General features: G+C 26.7%; 1 protein-coding gene across 2 annotated transcripts in view; it reads right to left on the bottom strand.

Annotated features, from left to right (window-relative positions):
* LOC122506461 (1-phosphatidylinositol 4,5-bisphosphate phosphodiesterase epsilon-1-like) overlaps window positions 1-14,610 on the bottom strand; it is a 51,601-nt gene that overhangs the window by 35,895 nt on the left and 1,096 nt on the right. For both annotated transcript variants that reach the window (XM_043618656.1, XM_043618657.1), the window contains exon 2: window positions 12,027-12,172. In XM_043618656.1, coding sequence (XP_043474591.1) covers window positions 12,027-12,049 — 23 coding nt within the window. In that variant the 5' untranslated portion in view covers window positions 12,050-12,172. The remainder of the gene's footprint in view (window positions 1-12,026; window positions 12,173-14,610) is intronic.

Genomic DNA, 14,610 nt, shown 5'->3' on the forward strand with positions numbered 1-14,610 from the left:
GGAATAAAACTTTAAATACATTTTATCTCGAGTTCTTTTTTTCTCTCCCCCTCATATAGTCCTTTTGTCAAAAGAAATTTCTAATTTACACAATCGAATTTCATTATTGAAAAACAATACAAAATGGAATTTTCAAAGGTTTTCTCTAAATACTATTGTTTCATAAAAATTTTTTTTTTCATTCTCTGGTTTCTGGATTTTAAAGTATGGAAATTACACTAAGCTTAAAGTATACTTCTCTCAAACAATTAATTTCAATGCCGCGTTTCAAAACTTGGAATATCCCGGAGCTAAAAAGTTTTCAAGCTGAAAAGTATTCGTACCTCATTTACAATTTTATTGCTTAAATTGATTCAAATTTTAAATTTTCTCTTTTCAAATACTTTACATATATTTTCAAAGCCAAAAAAAAAAAATTCTTTTGAAACTATTTCAAAATTCAAATTTTTACATTTGTTAGAATTTAATTTTTATTCGCGAATCTTAATTTTAATTCATTGTGAAATTATCAAACTTAAAACCTAGGTTAGAAATATTTTTAAATTTTGATCTAACTTTTAGAATTTTGTAGTTGTACCCACAAAAGTTTCTCTTTTGTGGTTTGTATAAGTTTCTTATGCAAAATGTTTTTCGCAAGCGTATAGAATATATATACGTAATCTCAGACCTAGTTCACAAGTTCGAAAGTATACATAAAAAAGGAGGAGTAAAATGGCTGGATTTCGCGAACGTTATTTTCTCATCCACGAGCCCTGGGTGCATAGCTTTTACGTTAGGTAGTAAAAAGCACTTTACTTTCACTGTTCAGTTTTTTTCGAAGACAGTATATAGGGCTCCGGTTCTACTCAGCACTTATACCCTTGGTTCAAATCCACATTCTCTGTTAGGCTATATTTAAAAAATAAAACCTCAAGTCCCGTTTGCATGTTCCGAAACAATTTAACCCTTCATCGTCCAACGCTTTCCCATAAAAAAAATTAAAATCCTATCTTCATACAGTGTTAAAATATTAAAGTGCTAAATATTTTGATCCGACATTTTGAATTTTGAAAATCTAACAGTAGATTTGTAATCAGCGACCTCGAAAACCCCTAGGTACCAAGTTTCATAAAAATCTATTAAATTAAAAATTTTTAGTCCGCCATATTGGATCCGCCATTTTGAATTTTGAAAATCTAACAGTAGATTTGTAATCAGCGACCTCGAAAACCTCTAGGTACCAAGTTTCATAAAAATCTATTAAATTTAAAAATTTTGGTCCGCCATATTGGATCCGCCATCTTGAATTTTGAAAATCTGGCATTAGATTCGTAATCAGAGGTCTATAAAACCCCTAGGTATCAAGTTTCATAAAAATCTATTAAATTTAAAATTTTCAGTCCGCCATATTGGATCCGCCATTTTGAATTTTCAAAATCTAACAGTAGATTTGTAATCAGCGACCTCGAAAACCCCTAGGTACCAAGTTTCATAAAAATCTATTAAATTTAAAAATTTTGGTCCGCCATATTGGATCCGCCATCTTGAATTTTGAAAATCTGGCATTAGATTCGTAATCAGAGGTCTATAAAACCCCTAGGTATCAAGTTTCATAAAAATCTATTAAATTTAAAATTTTTCAGTTCGCCATATTGGATCCGCCATTTTGAATTTTGAAAATCTAACAGTAAATTTGTAATCAGCGACCCCGAAAACCCCTAGGTACAAAGTTTCATGAAAATTAAATTAAAAAAAAAATTTGTACCTTTTCGTAAAATTTATCCTAAATAAATATTAAAGCATATTCAGCAAACATTAATGCTCTTAAGTGTTTGAATATTTTCCGTTCTATTTTTCTTTCTTTCTTTTTTTTTTTTTTGATCTTGAGATGATACAGAGCAACAGTAAAAAAAGCCCTAGGGAGTAGAATTAAAATTTTATTTGAAAAATATTATTAAAAATAAAATCTCTGGCGGATTTACAAAAGAATAATTGAAGTCATAGTAATATCTTCGTATCTTCAAAAGATTTTGAAAATATTATTAAAATATAAATCTTCTCTCTCCTTTCATAGAAATACAATTTTTTTTGCACAATTCTACCCCAACAATAAAAAAACCACTAATCGAAAAAAATGTGAAGAGGCCGCATATTTTTTAATGGATTAAAAATGATAAATTGGTTAAAAAAATTTTTCTAAAGTTGATGCAATAATATTTGTTTTGTTTTTTTTCATTTTTTCATTTTATGGAAAATTAATATTAATATTTAATCAAGCATTCTCCGGATGAAAAAAAATTCGAAAAAAAAAGTTATAAAAACATTTTTTTTCTCTCATGAAAAGATTGTAAGAGAATGTATTGAATTAATAAATATAAAATTGTAAACGGAAATATTTTTTCCAATACTTGCTATGTATATAAAAAGTGAGGTAAAAAGCTTATAAACCTCAAGCATTAGGGAAAAAAAATGAATATATTTTCTTGATGGTAGGCAGGGAAATACGATAAAAAAGAAAATCGATAGACAATGTGCTTCATTAATGTAATTTATAATCATTCATATCGCATTGTCGACACAAATTTTGAGATGATATTTACAAAACGCGATAAAAGTAACACCATCATTATTATGATTTGGAAACAATAATTATTTCAACTAATGACGATTAAATATATATTATTTATAAATGTTAATGTTAATAAATGTATGTTAAAAATTGATATCAGTTTCTAGTAGGAAAATAAAACATAAAATTCGTCAGTCATTGCAATTTTATTTAAATTCGATTGTCAACGTCGCTATTGAATTAGGTGACCTATATTTAAAAAAAAACTCTTAGACACTTGCCTCGCAAAGTGCAAAATGCATTCAGTTTAAATTTTATGCAGAGTATGTGGAAAAATTTCACTTTCTTTAAGTATTCGAAAAATCTTGTTGATGAAGATAAATTTGTCCACAAACACTTTTCTCTACTGTGAGAGACGCCTGGTGGAGTATATGTGCTTTATTCCCCTAGAGTGGAGATAAGTCAGTAACGCGAACGGCAGAAGGTTAAGTTAAGTTTCCTCGCGTTAACCATTCATTCAGTTTGCAGATATAGTTCGTGGTCCTGACAACGTTGGGTCTTTGGAAAATTTAGAGAATTTTATTCAGCATGAAAGATGCAAGATAGTATGTTCTTATACTCTAAATAAATAATAATATAAATAAACAAAAAATATTTGTAATTTATACAATCGAATAATATTTTGGAGATGCAGGCGCCGGATGGACGATGGTAAGTATTCTGACTTTTAAGTTTACGTAGATTTAAATTATATTTTTAATAATGATCGCGTCACCGTGACTTATCTATAACTAATTGTTAATTAAACTTATGTTCAACAAATGTCAGTGGCATAATTTTATTCAAAAGTTATAATGACAAGTTAACTTGGAAAAATTCTTGAAATTGTTTGTGAGATTGGTACCAGTCCATCGTCAAAGGCCGATAATTTGTCTCATTGAAAACTCATCATCTTATAAGGCAAACAATTAGACAATGGATATTGTCCGACACGAGCGAAGCAAGCAACCCCCTTGTAGCGCTACCATAGTAGACGCATAGCCTATAGAACCTATTGTTGTTGCGGTAAAAGGAAATCTTTCAGAATTAATACCGCACCGTTTCTTAAGGTCCTAAAGTCTACAGTTTCATTTCACATTTTATGTTTAAAGCAAAAAGTATTTCATACTTTTATTTAAAATTTAATAATTATGGCTGACATAAGATGTTAAAACTTAAAAATTACTAATCTTCAAGTTTAGATTTAAAAAAAAAGATGTTATAATAATATCCTTATCAGTTGTTCAATTTGAAAAGGTTTGAATTTGAAATTTTTTAACATCTTAATTCCAGTGAAAACAAGTAATGATTAAATATTTATTTTAAATAAAACTATCGATGTTTGCGAATAATTTTACTTTTGAAGAAATTTGTAAATAAATTATAGTAGAATTTTTTTTTAGTATCTAATAATTTTTAGAGTGAATCGCAGAATATTCCTTATCGTCAGGGAAAAAGTCAAAATTCTATCTGGAAATCAGGGAAAAGTCAGGGAAATTGGAAAAATAAAGTTAAATTTTTGTTGCAATCCTGATATTAAAAATATGCCAGAAATGCTTTGCTGGATTTAAAATCCCTTTGGGAGAGGATAAATACCATAAAATCGATAATGAATATACGTGGGAGTGGTACAGGTGCTTGAATTTATTGTCTACGATTTTGAGAATATATCCCCTTTTTTCCAAGTTTTAAAGATAAATGTTCAACTTCCATTACAGGAGAAATTATTATCAGCGAATAAAAGTCATAAAGTACGCAGAGGAAAAAACTTATGTAAACCTTTCGGAGAAACATAAGGCGCAAAAGAAAAAGGAAGTCTCGAGATATTTCAATTTCTAGAGTATCTTATATTTTTGAAAACGAAAATATAAACAATGTTCTTGAAAAATGTTTCTTGAGACTTGCTTCAACTTTTTTGAAGAATTGTTTCTGATTCAATTTGTCCTTTATGTCATAGTTCTTCGGTCACTTGACCACCTGTTTCGCATTGAGTTCCTCCTTTTGTCACAGTATCAATTTGTTTGCAACTCTGAAAGTGAAAAAGGTGCTACGGGCTAGCAATATTCTTTTAAAAAATTTTAAATCAAAAATTATTTCCTCGAATTTATTTCTAAATTATTTTTACAAAAATAACTTTAGCTTATTTATATAAGTTTTAATCAATTCTTTATCAAGTTGGAATAAATTACTAAAATTTATTCAAAAAGAAAAACTAAATACAAAATAAATATTTGAAGAGAAATTTTTAGAATTATATTACTAAAATTTTTATTTTAGTCTATTTACTGTGGAATCAAATTCTTTTTATTGTTAATTAACTCCAACTGTTTGCCAGGTTTATTTTTGGTCTATCAAGAGTAATTATTAAATGAGCTTTTCCGTGAAATGTAATTTTGAATCTAGCGGTAAATTAGATTTACCTTCTGAAAAAAAGTATTTTTCTGCACTTCTTTTTAATGGGTATATAAATAAAGGGGGAAAAAAAAAGAAAATTGAGTGGAGACAGAAAGACATGTCACATATAAGAAAAGTTCCAAGATTTCCGCTAGCAAGAAAACGAATGCTTCCGTTGTCTTTACTGTGGGGGAAAATGTAAGAAAAGTTTAAGTTGAGAACAGCTTGGCTTTTTACTCGCTTTTCTCATATCTCAAGCGGGTGACGCTCTTTCCTCCTTCAAGTGTTAGTGAAAATTAATTCTCCTTTACACAATATTCCAAACACCGGTAAAGAGTCTCAAGATATTTTTTATGTCTTTATCCCAACGATATTCCTCTTCTTGGTGACTTGGCGCTCTTTACAAAATGTATCTTATCCTTCTTTCTTCACCGTCCAACTTTTATCACCCGAGACATTAAATATAAAAATCAATTTTTGTTTTATTAAAGTAGTATTCACTATGGTTTTCTTCACTAATTTAAAAGATTATTTCATTAAAAAGAATGAAATTGCAGAATAAGATGAAATTTTAGTTAAAATAAATTTTCTACTTGCGAAACTAAAAATAACTCCACAAAGATAAAAGGAGTCATAAAATAAAGAAACGGAGAAATGTTAAAAATAGTTGTAATATATTCAAACAGTTGTAAAGAAAAAAAAAGGAGATCAAAGATCGAGAAAATTTCTTGTTAACAATTCTTATAGTTTCTTTTTTTTTAAGAGAATGTACCGCTTTTGTACAATAGATCCTTAAATGAAAAATAAAAAAAATTCTCTTTAAATAATAACTAGTCTCTTAAAAGACAAACTAAAATTTTCTCATTGTCACGTATCGTACATTTGAAATTTAATGTCAAAAATTTTACAAAAACACCACATGTTCCTATATTTTGAGAGGAGTATAAAATTGTCCCTATTTTAGAAACATAAAAATAAAAAAAGTACCATCACAGCAGGTTCGTATAATTCTCCAACGAACCGAACGCCGTAAAAATCTTTTCAAAGTGATTTTAACATTTAAAAATTTATGATACTGATTAAAGGATCAAAAAATTTTCGAGTATCAATAGATCGCTTCAAGTTTAAGTTTAAACTTTAAGTTTAAGATTCTATAGGAAACCTATCTTATATAGTAAAATAAAAATTTTCCAACAACAGAAATCGTTTTTTTTTTAATTTCCAAAAGGTTTATGGCTTTTTTAGTCGTTAATCAATTTATTACTTCTATCAACTGGAAGAACATAAGCTGAGTCAATGGTAATTTTTAAGTATCCATTTCGCTACTAACAAGAATGGAAATATTTACGGTTCCTCTTCTTTGAACAAGAGTCACTAAAACGTTAATGGAGTTCAAGCTTAATTAAATTTAATGACAGAAGGAGACGATTTCGGTTCTGGAGTTAGAAGAATAAGGTTTACTTTAATTTGAACTTTAGAAGTCGAGGAGGAAAAAAAATTTTTTTTTAATTATTTAAGGGTCCTTGTAATTATTCTCATAGAGAAATTTTCTTATAATGAAACAAAATTTTTTCTTTAAATCAACTAATTTTTAAAAAAGTTCATTTATAATTTTCAAAATTCATTTATTTATAATATTCAATTTTACAAATTTCAATTATTCGTAAATTCTTCAATTTAATATATATATTAGAAAATAAAAACTTCAAATAATAGAGAAAAAATTCAATTACATTTAAAAAAAAAAATTATTTTCAAAAATTTAATTATTTCTACAAATTTACGCTATATTGCTTTTAATATTCAATTAATTATCTAATATTTTAACTGAAATTCAATTTTTTTGAAATGAAAATCAATTTTTATTAAAAAATTCTACTAGAATTCAATTATTTAAATACAAATAAAATGCAAATAAATAATTTATTGAACAGTTAAATGTTTCATAAAATTCAAATTCTCATAAAGAATTTTATAAATAAATTTTTAAATAATTGAATTCTTTTGACGAATTTTAAGGAAATTTTCAAGAATAATTATATTTTTTGAACGAATTCAATTGAAATTGTATTAAAAATAATTGAAATTCTGCGATAAATTTTATTATTCATAATAATAATTAAATTACTGCAAAGAAATTTATAAAAAATATTTTGTAAATAATTGAATTTCGAAAAAGAATTTTATTATTTTTGAAGATATTTGAAATTTTGAAAAGTTTTTAAAATTTTTAAACATAATTCAATTTTTTGCGAAAGGATTTTAATAAATTTTTCAAGAATAATTTCGATTTTCAAGAAATTTCTTTAAAATTGTATTTAAAAAATAATTGAAATTTTGCAATAAGTTTTATTATTAATGAAAATAATTGAATTCCTGTAGAAAATTTTTATTATTTATAAAAATAATTGAATTATTGCTTAGGAATTCATAAAAAAAATTTGTGAATAATTGAATTCCTATAAGATTCTTATTATTAATGAAAGTAATGAAATATTTGCGTAGAATTTTATTAAAATTCTTTTAAATAATTAAATTCGTTTGGAAAATTTTATTAAAATAGATATTGAAAATCATGAAATAGAGAGAAATTTTGAAAATAATTTGAATTTTGACAAGGATTTTATTTTATTTTTTGAAAGCAATTGAATTTTGGAAATGAATTTTACAATTAACAAAGATAATTGAATTTCTGCGAACAATTTTCTTTTACTTTTAAAAAGAATATTGAATTTCTGCAATAATTTGTAACTTCTACAAAATTAAATTTTTTTCTAGTGCAGTGTTAACTAAAATTTTTTCTATAAATCCATTATTTTTAATAATTTTTGAAATAATTTTTTGAGAATTTTCAAACTTATTTGTTTTAAACTGAAATTCATTTTTACATCAATTTTCATTATAAAATTCTACTAGAATTCAATCATTTAAATACAAAAAAAAAATTGAATTATATTGCCAAGAAATTTAACAAAAAAATTAGTAAATAATTGAATTTCTGTAAAATTTTTATTATTTTATAAAAATAATAGCTATTGAAAATCATTAAATTGAGGAAAATTTTTGAAAATAATTGAAATTTTGTCAAGAATTATATTAAAATTTTTGAAAATAATTGAATTCCGAAGATAAATTTTATTATTTATAAAGATAATTTAATTCTTGACGAGGATTTTTTAAAAAATTTTTAAATAATTTATTTTTTCCAAAGTATTTTATTACTTTTCAAAAGAATTGAATTCTAGTGATGAATTTTGATATTTATCAAAATAATTGAATTTTAGAAAAGAATTTTATTAAAATTCCTTAGAATAATTGATTTTTAGGGAAGAATTTTGTTGTTTATTAAGCTAATTAAATTCTTTTGCAGAATTACTTAAAAATTTTTGAAAATAATTGATTTTCTGCGTCGAATTAAATGTTATTTATGAAAATATATTTGAAATTGCAACGAATTTTATTATCTTATTGAACAACTATGAATGCTTTTCAAAATTGAATTCTTTCCTCAAGTTTTAATCAAATTTTTAAGAAAAAAAAGAAAATTTTCAAGGAATTTTTTTAAAATTAAATTAAAAATATTTTGAAATTCTGCAAAGAAAATAATTGAATTACTAAACCAAATTTTTATTATTTATGAAAATAATTGAATGTCTTCGTAGAATTGTATCAAAAATTTTTCTCAATAATTAAATCTTTTGATAAAATTTTATGAAAATAGTAAATATTAAAAATAATTATTGATTTGCGAAAAACTATTGAAAATAATTGAAATTTTGCAAATCATTTGTAATTTCTCTAAAAATTTTCCAAAATATATCGTATTAATTTGCGAACTTTTTGTCTTTTTTTAATCAAATTACGGACCTTTTTTTAAAAAAAAAATTGACTTTTACGGACATGAAACAAATTTACGGATCTTTACGTGATTTACGAATCTAGTTCGAGCCCTGTAGTAACCATATAATAATATAATGTTAATAAAATTATTTCACGAAATTTATATTTCTTTCTAATTAAAAATCACTAAAACTTAGTGGAATTCATGTAGAAATACTATAGAATCGTTTTTAGTGAAATTCTACAGAATATTCATTAGAATTCATATAGAATGATTCGCTAGTGAAATTCTATAGAATTTTCAGCTTTTTTTCAGCTGGGCACCTAGATTTTACGGAAAAAAAACCGTACAAGGCCTCTTAAATAATTAAACAATTAAATAACAACGGTTCAATTACAACATAACAAATGTTTTAATTAAAACAAAAGTTTTTTTCTTTTAATTGGAAGAAGAAAATTCTCAATATCAAGTTACATAGATAAATCCATTAATTTTCCTTTCTTTGGAATAAAATTCGATTGTGTATATTACAAATGCATTTTATTTGGAATTGGGATATTTTCGAGATGCCTGCTTCCTAATGTATCATCCCTGATAATGAAATTAAAATCTATTCCATAACAAAATGAGTTTATTTCAAGAGTCTTTCAAAAGTCTTTTCCAATCTGTCTATTTTAGACAATAAAAATTAATTTCCAGTAATTACTTTCTTCGTTCCAGTATAGTGTGTCTCAAGAGAGAATAAATGTCGGTTCTTAAAAAACAAATGAATCATAAATTCTCTCATACTTTTTCATCCTCACAATTTTTTGATCTATAATATCAAGGCGAAAGATGGGAGAAAAAGTTTTTCCTCTTGGTTGGTGAAAATTCTCTCCGCAGGTGTGTGTGTGTATGTATAGCTTACTGAAGAAATGAAAAATGAGTGCAATAGGGATGCACACTGGACTTAACTGATCTTTTTAATAAAAATTTCATGTAAAGTGGCTCACTGCGGCTTTTGATCTTCAGTGCACTGTCTGTGTATATGTGTGTGTGTGTGTGTGTGTGTGTGTGTGTTGGTTGGTGGGGAAGGGTTTACTCTGTAGTGCACTAGAACTAAATAGACGATTCGTCTGATTTCTCCCTCACGCATTATAGTGCACAACGGCTACTGGGTCTGAGTGACTTCCGGTGGGCTTCCATTATCCTTCCGGGAGGCTGACGTCCGTAAACCTTTATGAGCCGCTTCAATTTCCCCTTACGTTTCAAAACCATGTATACTGGAATACTGCTCTCTACAGTAGAGTCAAGATACTGCAAACTCCCCCCTCCCCCATGGATAAGGGACTTTCCTCGCTCGGCTTTTAATAACATTAAAATGTCACATTAACATTAGAGAGTGAGTGTACCTCTCATTAGAGGAAAAAGTACTCTTTAATTTACTTTCTATAATTAAAGAATTTGAATTTTCTTTTGCCATTCATTTTCTTCGCATAATGAAGGATATTAGGATATTAGGATATATTCTGTAGGATATTTCATTTTATCTTTATGTATACAGATTAATAGTTATTATCAGCTTGAATCATTAGGATAGTAAAAAATAATTTTCTCAAAAACTATATATTAGGGGGAGCTACACGGAGAAAAAAATGCTGTTGAATCAATGACATATGGGTTTGATTCATTGAATAGTGTCATAACGGGCTGCCTAACGTATATGCTGTTGTTTTGAAAGCACCGATTCTAATGATTCGATAGTATCACTTTCTTTGAAACAAAAGCATATTTCTCAAATTGACAGCATACTATGTTAATTCGAAGGTGAATCCTTTTGAATCAATAAACAAAATTTTTTAATTTAACAGTATATGCTTTTGAATCAATGACTATAACTTTTAAATTTAAAAGCATCATTTTTATGATTCAAAAATTTGTACTCTTAATTTTTTTAGTTGTTGCTATCGATTGAATAACACCATACTGTTAATTCAATTCTTTTATGTGGTTAAATATATACCAACGATAAATTGAAAAAAGGGAATTTTTGTTCACATGTTTTTTATATACTATAATTAATTCTCACACCTTTAACACAACACTTTTTATACACATCTTTTTTTCAATTTTTCACACTAACATATACATCTTTATTATTATTTTCATTTTTCCCAACGGCTAAACACACACACACACATACACATTCAAACACACTTGTCTTTTTTAGTCAGAAAAATACGGCTATTCCCAAGCGGTCACCCATCCATTTAGTAACCGCGACCAACGACGCTTAACTTCCGTGATAGACGAGAACCGCCGCGCTGCAATGTAATACATCCGCTTCTCAACGTTGGGCACTTACTTTGTGGTTAAATACCGTGCTCGAGATTTTTCGCGTATATAAGGGAATTTATATAGGGAATTTATATTTAACTAGTCATTAATTAATTAAAAGAATTTAAATAATACTTTTTTATATTGGAATCTCAAAAACGACAGGTTTAATAAACATATAAATATATGTGGGTAAGTATTTCAATAAATTTAGTACCTGTCAATGTCTCAAAACATAGTGTTCTTAATTTTATAGCATATGCTATAGGCAGTCCGCAATAGCACCACTCATTGAAACGAAAGCATATGCTTTCGTTTTCAGAGCGCGCTTCTTTAGAGCAAACAATTTTTCATTTGATTTAAATTTACACGCATTTTCTTCAAATTTACCTATTAGATGCTTCAAATGAATAATGTCAAAGAAGCAAAAAAATAATTCTGTTGCTATATATAGATGAACTATAGAAACAATTTGCACAATATCATTAATTCTACAGTACCGTACTTTTAATTTAAACAGTTTCATTTTTTCATTTTAAGCAATATACTTTTCGATTAATAAATGTGTCATTGAATCAATGACGGGGAATTCAATAGCATGGAGATATTTGATTCAACAGCACTTTTTTTTCAGTGTAGAAATTTGTTATTCATCAAGACTGGAATCTAATTACTTCAGTAATTAACTGAACCAATTTATGTAATGTTTTCTTCGACGCCTTATTGACTTATAGTTTCAAGTCTATTTTTATATTTGGTTTGTATTTTTAAATTAAATGAACTTATTGAAAAATTGTGTCTAATGGATTAAATAAATAGAATAATATTGTAGTTACCTAATAACGAAATAATTTGAGTAATCAGAAACTTTTTTTAGAAACTACTCACTTGAGACCAGCAACGATTTCCATAGCTGAATTAAAGTTTCCAGTATTCCAACAAGTTTGGGCCACTCGTAAAAGGCAGGAGAGGATGGCTTGTCGCTCCTCGATAGTCGCGCCACTGGTTATTGCGTGGGTTACCCATGAGCTCACCTGATTCATAAAAAAGAAAAAAAAATGAAAAATGTACTCTGAACATAAATAAAATTTTATTTTTCTCATAAAGAGAATGACTTTTTATGTTCTATTTCCATCTTGAAGTAAAATTCATGTTGGATATTAAGGAAAGTAAATCGCAACTTCTTTCTTCATATAGTCTTAATAAACATATTCCATACTAAATGTAGTACAAGATTTTAAATATATTTCAAGTTTTTATCTTCTTCGATAACATTATTTAAATTTTTACTATTTTTTCACTAATAATACGATTATATGTCTAATTATTTTTATGGTACCACTACCAGTTTTTAGTTAATATTTACATAAAACAATTTTTCTGTTTTTGAAATAATATTTTTTTTTCAGTTTTGAAATCAAACAAAACAAAGTTTCACAATATATACACTGGGCGACAGATGAAATGACAATGGAGTATCATTTTCGTACTTTATTCTCTAGTCTGACTATATTCAACTTCTTCTACTGTGATTCTCTCGGCTTGTCTTGTTCAAACTACTGCATAACACTTCATTCTCCATGTAAAAGATAAATCATGCAAAATTCAACTCTCAAACAAAATATACTTTACTATTCCTCAGCAAATGATATAGATCCTTGGGAAAAGTAGTTGGATTTTCTCTCTCTCTCTCTCTCTCTTTTAAATTTATGACATTTGTATTATGGACACGACAGTCTACCAAAAATGAAGTAAAAGAATTTAAGGAACAGTTTTTATTATTTACTGACAAAGAATTTGCGCTTTAGGAGGGCTGTATAACATTTTTCCTTATTTTCAGAGCCACATAGAGAGATAAATTTTGGATTACATGTTAGAGTTAATAAATAAATCTAGTTTTTTCGAATTCTTGAACTAATCGCATAGAATTCATAGAATTTATAAAAGATTGTTGATGAGAAGCTGCCACTCGAGTAAAAGTTGCAGGTAAGATGATTATTTTTACCAAAACTGTTCTAATACATTCTGATGATGCTACTAAAGTTCCTCATTATGGAAGACATAAAAATGTCATAAAGGGACATGAAAAATACCTTGAATTTGTTTTGTGATTACAGTACAACCTTACAGCACCCAAAGGAGACATTAAAAGATACGTCAAAGGATCAACATTTGCACTAGGAATGATGGGAATTAGAATACAATTTAAAGAGACGTTTTTTTACTATTCTAACATAAGATCCAATCTTTAGGTTTAGAAAAATGATTTGTAATTTACGCAATCGAATATTATTTTAAAGAAACTAAACTAGCTCGTTTGGAGTAAGTAAAAGTCCTACTGATAACAATTCAGAATTATTTAAATTCTTTAAATACAGTACCTAATAAATTGTCCTAAAAAAGAATACTAAAACACCGTTTTGCAGTCACTGTAATCTATTTTGTTGAATCGTTTCTAAAAAGAATTGTTCTTTGTAGAAAAGTTTTCTAAATGATAAACTATATAGACTACTTTAAACGGATTCCGTAACTTTTACGACTTTTCAAGTCTTCTCGTGTAGGGAGCAGATGATCGTTGAAACGATCACGAAACTCTTCTATTTATTCTGTAAAGTAGATCTCAAAGAAACGGCTATTTAATTCTCGTCAACATTCGGTTAAATTTTATAAATTTTCTACTCTTGGAGAAATAAGATCTAGGAGAAATAAGATGAATTCTACCCTAGGTGTATTATTTCATAATTGAAATTTTTCAATTATAAAATTTTTGAAATTTTTCACTTTTATTTAAAGTGCCGAATTTGATTAGAACTTAATTTCTAGATAAGTTTACACCTAATTATTATACTGATTAATTACTTAAATACAGAGGAACAATGATAGAGAAATTTCCAACTTTTATTATATTAGTCCATTGAAACATTTTTCAAAGTAACAATAATTCTATCCTTCCTTAACAAAGTTTAGAAGCGGGACTCAAAGTCAAAGAAGGTATTTCTTCTAACTTTGGAAAATAAAAGCAATCTCCACTTTCAAAAGTTTTGTGCTCAGTAGCTGATAAAATGAGAAAAATACTATCAGCATTGTTACGATATATTCTTTGACTGAATTAAAATTAATTAGATCATTTAAAAAAAATTAATAAATTTATTCTTAATTTACGTGATATATTTTAATGGCTACTGATTAACGTAAAATTAACTGTCTACAAAATAATTGAAAAGAAGCATTAAAGACTTATTGATTTACTCTCTTGGATGCTATAAAGGAGCATTGATTGCGAATTGTTCTAGCAGAAAACAAATCGTAACTATATAATGATATAAAATTCTTTTGACGGAAAAAGAAATATAGTCTTTTGAAAGGAGTTTTATAAGAAGATAAAGTACAAGTATACAATTGTTACCATTTTTTTTTATCTTTGTCAAATGCAGCAACACTTTTAATTGAATAGAAATTTTTATGTGAAACA

This window comes from Leptopilina heterotoma, unplaced genomic scaffold (assembly GCF_015476425.1).
Source record: "Leptopilina heterotoma isolate Lh14 unplaced genomic scaffold, ASM1547642v1 Lhet_42, whole genome shotgun sequence".
NCBI lineage: Eukaryota > Metazoa > Arthropoda > Insecta > Hymenoptera > Figitidae > Leptopilina > Leptopilina heterotoma.